Raw genomic sequence first — 7,522 nt, 5'->3', positions numbered from 1 at the left:
GAGCCCTGCTTGTCCTCAGTGTACAGAGCCCTGCTTGTCCTTAGTATACTGAGCCCTGCTTGTGCTACACTTTAATGTATCATCTATTTTATACATTCACATGCCCGAACACTGTGGACAGTGCATCCAGCCAAATAGTAAAGACAATAATATTCATTTAAAAAAAAAATGTGTTTAATAATTTTTGATCCATAATTGTACAAATATATAACATGTATACGTTGTAATAAAAAAAAACATTTATAATTTACAACACTATTACAAAATATTTATAAAAGATAACACAGCCAGCTGTGTTCAGTGCAAATTGTCATCAATGAATCTACACATTTTTCCCATTCAAGAAAATAATTTTTCCAGCAAATTATTATTCATGTTGCAGAAACCTTCTTTTTCTTTCAATGTATCGTATTCAAATATATTTCACCAGTTTCTTAACACTTTACTAGTATCCTTCTAAAAACACTTTCCCAATATTCTTTTAATAACACTTTCCTAATATCCTTCTGTTAACACTTTCCAGAGCCTTTACATCAATAAATAGAATAACCCTCTTTAGCTTTCATTATAAACAGATGTACTGTAGCAGAGTAGAGTTTGCCATTTTACACTGCTCTTTTTTCAATGTCATCCTGTGGTTTTGTCAGCTGTTACGATGCAATAAAAAGCAGCAATGAACAAATTCAGTTCTCTACGATTGCATATTCAGTCATTATGACACGTGCACAGTCTATTAACACCTACTTTTTCCCGTCGTAAGCACATTCTTTAACCCAATGTTCTTACTATGTGGTTATAGTAAACCAAACTAATAGCTTTATAGAATTAGTATCATCATTTTTACTTTACAGTTATAAAAAAAGATCTATAACACATCTTACATACATATAATATTTATAAATATTTATAATTATATAATAAATAATTGTACAATGAATTTATGCATTAAACTGCACATCAACGTACTATAAATAAATAAATACTCAGGTTATGACTAAAACTCTTTTTTCCTCTATTCACAGTTCTTTGTTGCACAGGTAATGTAAAGTATGATGCAAGTACATGTGATGAAAGTGACGTTCATCATACTGTTCATGGTTCTTGATGGCCAAGAAGCAGGGAGATAGTACATGGCATTGTTCTTGCACCACTTGCTGACAATTCATCACTGAAGACACAATCACAGATAGAGCTTATGATGCATCTACTCACTTAGTCCTGAAATGCAGGTGAGGGTCAAGTTCTGACCATTTGTTCAGTCTTGGCGGTAGTTGCATATTTTTTAAGGCTTCTTAGTTTTCTTCTGTGCTAGTGTATTAAACAACTTGTCCCAGTGGGTGAAATAAGGAGCATAATTGGACACAAACTTTTCATGGTGGAGATCATGATGACTTGGTCCACCACATATGCCGAATGGTATTAACCTGTGTGTAGACCATGGCAAGTCATAGCCACAATGATCTTCGACAGACAGGTAGATATGGATGATGAAGATGGCCATTTCAGTCATTGGATGGCAATTCAGCAAGATGGGACTGACATTTGCAAAGAATCCAAGAGACAGCATCTCCCACGCACTGGAATATTGTGTAGCCAACACAAAAGTAGCAGTGTACTTATGATGCATCTTGTGAAATGTCTTATACAGCCAGGGAATCTTGTGATGCAGCAGATGCCAAGCAAAATACTGGAAGTCAAATAGAAGTAGACAGGCAATGATGTCCAGTATAAATCGGTGAAAGTCTGGTGCCACAGCTGGAAAACACACGGGTCTCCAGTACCAGTAAGCAACAGACAGTGGACATATATATACCAAATGGCTGTACACGGTGTGTGCCAGGCAGTAAAGCACCATAGCCAAGGTAGGTCTGGACTTTGGCTGTACTTGGTATTTCTTCAAAGCAGGTATTTGGTGGCACAGAGCATCCAGTGCTAGGTAGGGAAGACAGAAGAACATGTAGACTGTGAACGAGAAAATAACTGGATAGAGAGGTGAACTAACCAGATGTTCTTTCGATCTGACAAAGTCCCATATTGGCTGAAGTAGGACTGAGCCTGACTCTGGAAGTTGTGCCTGCACGCTGCAGTTCATTCTGAGTATTGTGCTCTCACACGTCTGCTGTGCAGTATTTATAGACCTCCTACTTCCTGCCGCCTATCAGCATCAGCCCACTTCAGGGAAATCCCAGCTCATTTTCCACTGCCAAGAAAGGATTGCAGTGACGTATGCAAAACAAAACTTTTTTTTAAATCATGAACAGCATGCAAATCTGACAGTGATAATTTATTATGCTTACGGTTATAATACATAGATTTTATAGTCATATAAAGCACTCTGTGACTGACATACTTGCACATTACATTATTTTTCACCTGCTGCAGTACAGATCTCAACATGTCACATTCATTCATTTCACACTGATTCTTTTTAGAGGATATTTTCTGCAAGTGATGTGAGATATCTGCGCACTCCGGTGGAAAACTTTTTTTTTTTTGTTTGTTTTTATTATTTTGTTTTCTTCAAATCAACTGGTGCCAGAAAGTTAAACAGAATTGTAAATTATTTCTATTTTAAAATATTAATCTTAGTATTTATCAGCTGCTGTATGCTCCAGAGGAAGTTCTTTTCTTTTTGAATATCCTTTCTGTCTGACCACAGTGCTCTATGCTGACACCTCTGTGCATGTTGAGAACTGTCTTGAGCAGGATAGGTTTGCTATGGGGATTTGCTCCTACTCTGGACAGTTCCTCACATGGACAGGGGTGTCAGCAGAGAGCACTCTGGTCAGACAGAAAAGAACAATGCAACATCCTCTGTAGAATGCAGCAGCTGATAAAGTAAAAAGTAATAAAGTAATTCACAAATCTGTTTGTAAAAAATAGTTTTCCAACAGAGTACCACTTTATGGAATTAGTATCAAAAGGCACAGTTGATGGTAAAAGTAAAAAAAATATATATTTCAATATGAGTGACCTTGACTTTGTTGGTGCTAGTAAGCAAAGATTTTTGAGTATTAGTAGAAGATGTGTCTATGGCATTTTCAAGGATTGTAGACTCCAGAGTTTAAAGGGGTACTCCCACCCTAGACATCTAATCCCCTATCCAAAGGAGATGTCTGCCGTCACGCCCCCTCCCATAGACTTGCATTGAGGGGACGGGGCGTGATGTCACACAGGGGCGGAGTCCTGACATCACGGACTTCCATTCCAGTGGTCGCGACCGAGACCCTCCAGCGCTTACGGACAAGAAACAGGTGGGTGCCACATGCAACATTGAGGGGGTCCCAAGCGGTGGGACCCCCGCAGTCAGATATATTATCCCCTATCCTTTGGATAGGGGATAAGATGTCTAGGGTGGGAGTACCCCTTTAAAAAGCTTGGTGCATAAAATGTTATAAGCAGCAACTCAAAATAGGTGAAAAGAATGTTATTTCTCAAATGTGTGATGTCTGAGCTCTCTATATTGTAGGCTTCTTTAGGCACTGGGTGGGATGTTGTACATTTGAGATTAGAAAGGGGAATTTATCATTGGTTTCCCCCTGATTTTGTGGTGTTGATTTATCGCACGATTTGTCTCAGTTGCTGTTTAGAGACGTTTCATTGTTACTTTTGCTGTAAAAGCTTTTTCTAAAATTGTGTAGCCATTCTGTAGTCTGCTGAACTTTTTGCATTGGTCATGAATTCATGATGTGCAATTTGTCACAAAGCCCTAATTTTTTTGCAAAGGTACACCAATCCAGACCTGGCCTACAAAACAGGCTGTGGACAGCATGTTTAAAAAGTGTTGTACTGAAGAAGAATTTCAAAAAAATGTGTACTATGTTTTCAGATTGTATGCCCCCATGTAATAAATGTGTTGCACATATACATTACCACCACACAAATTAAAGGGGTTACTATGCCCCTAGACATCTTTTCCCTTATCCAAAGGGATCTCTCCTCTAGCACCCCATGTCATCTGCTGCACGAAGCGAATCTCGCTTCATGCCGGATGACGGGTGATACAGGGGCCGGAGTATTGTGAAGTCACGGCCCGCCCCCTCAGGACTTCACGCCCCACCCCCTCAATGCAAGTCTATGGAAGGGGGTGTGGTGGCCGTCATGCCCACTCCCATAGACTTGTATTGAGGGGGCGGGGCATTACATCAGGAAGGGGAGGGGCAGTGACATCACAATACTCCGGTCCCTGTATCGCCAGTCATCAGGCACAGAGTGAAGTTCGCTCTGTGCAGCAGATGACACAGGGTGCTGCAGGAGAGGTCACATGGGTTCCCAGCGGCGGGACCCCTGCGATCTGATATCTTATCCCCTCTCCTTTGGATAGGGGTAAGATGTCTAGGGGCAGAGTACCCCTTTAAAGATGTAGAACAATTATTTGCCTTCCCCACCATTGATAAATTCCTCCTAAAGCCCCAATTGTTTTGGAAGTGATTTGGAGTACTGTCTTTTCTTTGTATATATAGTTAGACAGAAAGCATAGCCTAGGGATTACAAATATTGGTGCTTAAAATTTAAGGATAAAGATATGGCCCATCTTAGTGTAAATTCTCCACCTCTATTGTCTTAACCCCTGCATATTTGTGAGATGTAACCTGTGTCTTCTGCTTGTGAGCTTAGATTTGCTTTGGACTTGATAAAGGGAGGAATACGGAAATCTTCTCTACAAAATGCTGTTAGTCCAATAAAAAAGGTATTACAAGATACTGCAACATTTTATGATTTTCATCTGCAAGGATAAAGATAGATAGATATATAGATAGACACATATAGAAAAGAGGAACATGAAGCATATATTACACTTTTGGTGCTGTTTTTGATCCTAGTTGGGTCATACTACTTTCAAGACTTTTATGGTTTCCTATCCCATGTTTCCGCACATTGTAGTGTGATGTAGAATGACATCCTGCATGAGTTTTCACCATACATTCCATGTCTTCAGGCCCTTTCGCAGTGCACTCCTATATACCCTGCAGTCTCTTTCAATCATAAAGATTGTTCTTCCAGTCACATTAAGCTTAGCTAGTTATTCCTTTGGTCATCTATGTTTCTTCCTGCAGCTTCATTGAAATCTAAATTTATCAGTGGAATTTCCAACTCTGACTTATCTTTTGATCCTTCATGTTACCACACCTAATATTAAGTTATGCAACATGTGGATTTGCTCTTACACCCCTTTTGTGCATGGATTTATAATGGAGCAGGACTTTTTTTTTTTTTTTTTTTTTTATATTCCACTAGTTAACAAAGGTAGAATGGAAATAAATAGGCCTTTGTTGGATAATAATAATTTATTATCAACACATGCAACAGCACTTTGCCATCCAGAGAGCACATATACAAACAAAATCAGATATTCCATAGTAAGAACTGTACAAACAATTCCTAGAAAACGCATGAAGGCTTAAACGCCATTTCATCCAATCTATAAGGCAGTGTACTGTGTAGTAGAGAACAACTGAAGTACATAATCTTCTTATCCTTTCTTCTCCCTTCTCCTGCATTCTGTCTATTCTTTTTTTTTTTACCTGTACCTGTTTTTCAGTACTGCATATATTCCTGCCTCTTATTCAGTCCACCCCATGTCTAACTAGATACCGGAGTGCCTTAGTCAATTAATGTGACCTATGTACCTATGTTGCCATTTTGAGGTACGGATACCCCAAATTGTGTGTTTTTGTGATGGAGGAGCTCTCTCGCTTCTGCTTGTTATTTTAGATCTGTTATTGTGCCTGTTCCATTGACATGCTTCTTTGTATGTTTACGTGTTGAAAAACAGGGGAGGGGGCTCTCCTAAATGGGGTGTTTTCTACCACCACATAAATTGGCAGCTAACACGCCCCCTCAATGCAGATCTATGAGAGCTAAAGCATTGCATTGGCAATCTCCGGTTGGTTTGGTTCATCGGGGTGTTTTTTTTTTTTTTTTTTAAACAGATGTACCAAGGTTATTTAGAAAAATTGGCTAACTTATAAAAATATTTAGTACCTCTGCAATTGTAATGACTGAAGCAACAATTAAAAAGCATGCCTCCAAAATTTTTAATAAAAGTCAATAAATAAATCATTTATGTACTCAAAATGGAACTAAAAAAAATGAGTCAATAAATGACACGGGCCCTAATAATGCCATTTAAAAAAAGGCAAGTCCTCAAATGCCTATGCCAATGATAAAATAAAAATGTTATGGTTGTTGGAATTCTATGTTGCCCATAGCAACCAATCAAATTGCTTTTTTAATTTAAAAAATGCTTTTGGAAGGCTAGGTTTCCACACAGATGTTTTCTGATATTTTTTGTAAAACTGCCGCTGCTGTTTTTGAGCTAAAGCCATTAAAACGGAATGGGAAATATAAAGGAATAACTCATACTTCTCCTTCCAACTGGATCCACTTCTGACTTTAGCTCAAAAACTGCAGTGGTAGTTTTACAAAAAAAATCCAGAAAAAATCTGTCTGGAAACCTAGCGTAAAGGTTCTGCATTGACCAAAACGTGTCGGATAATAGTTCTTATGTCCACAGATCTACATGTTTTTTAAGAGGTTCAATGAACTGAAGTTTTACTGAAGTTTCCTTTTGCCAAATAATTCCTTTTAGAAATAATATGCATGTGGATTAGTGGCCGGGACACCAAGCTATCGGTGCAAGAGGAACATTAGTGAGGGTGAGAGCTGGTGTGCATTGTTCATGTGTTTGCTATATTATTCCTATGTGTGGTATGTGTGATTGTACCCTTACGCTATGTTCCACGGCCACCCAAACCCAGCGTTCTGAACATAATGGAGGTCTGCACAGAAATCACGGGGGTCTGAGCGGTCGGACCCCTGCGTTCAGACATCTTATCCCCTATTCTTTGGATAGGGGATAATATGTCTAATCACAGAAAAATAGAATTATTTAAAATATAACTTTTAATACGAGCCCATAAAACGAGGGGTACCACTAAACATAAATGATAGAAAAAAAGAACAAAGTAGATAAATCCAATATGGTGAATAAACACCACAATAATCTTAGATACATTTGATAAAGCACATAACACAGATTACATCAACCACTATTGGTTCCATAAACCAGAAGATAAGTAAGGATAATGGGGGAGATTTATCAAAACCTGTGTAGAGGAAGAGTGGTGCAGTTGCCCATAGCAACAAATCAGCTCGCTTCTTTCATTTTTAAAGATGCCTTTGAAAAATGAAAGAAGCAATCTGATTGGTTGCTATGGGCAACTGCCCCACTCTTCCTCTACACAGGTTTTGATAAATCTCCCCCAATATGTCTAGCAACAGAGTACCGCTTTAAAGCACTATGGCTGGAACTGTTATATGTGCAATGTTGCTGATTGAGAGTGCATGACATAAGTATGAACATCATGAATTGGATCTGATTTAAGTGTTGTTGTTTTTTGTTTTGTTATTTTTATTGTCTTTTTTTGCAATATTTTGGATTTGTGTGGTGACCCAGTACAGAATATGGCTTACTGCCCATCCTGTGTGGCAAATGTTGCCTTCAGTGTCTGTCTTGGGC

The 7,522-nt window shown here is 38.6% G+C and overlaps 1 protein-coding gene across 1 annotated transcript; it reads right to left on the bottom strand.

Annotated features, from left to right (window-relative positions):
* Positions 1-461: 461 nt before the first annotated feature.
* On the bottom strand, positions 462-2,092 carry LOC130281795 (cholesterol 25-hydroxylase-like protein). Its single transcript, XM_056529423.1, has one exon. The coding sequence runs from the start codon at positions 2,090-2,092 to the stop codon at positions 1,283-1,285; it is 810 nt and encodes a 269-aa protein (XP_056385398.1). The 3' UTR covers positions 462-1,282.
* Positions 2,093-7,522: the final 5,430 nt, after the last annotated feature.

This window comes from Hyla sarda, chromosome 7 (genome assembly GCF_029499605.1).
Source record: "Hyla sarda isolate aHylSar1 chromosome 7, aHylSar1.hap1, whole genome shotgun sequence".
NCBI lineage: Eukaryota > Metazoa > Chordata > Amphibia > Anura > Hylidae > Hyla > Hyla sarda.
Note: the sequence above shows the minus strand (reverse complement) of the source record. Positions and strands in the feature narration are given on the sequence as shown.

What these genes read in the sequence shown, in the direction of transcription:
- LOC130281795 (XM_056529423.1), bottom strand. Translation starts at nt 2,092, where the DNA reads ATGAACTGCAGCGTGCAGGCACAACTTCCAGAGTCAGGCTCAGTCCTA.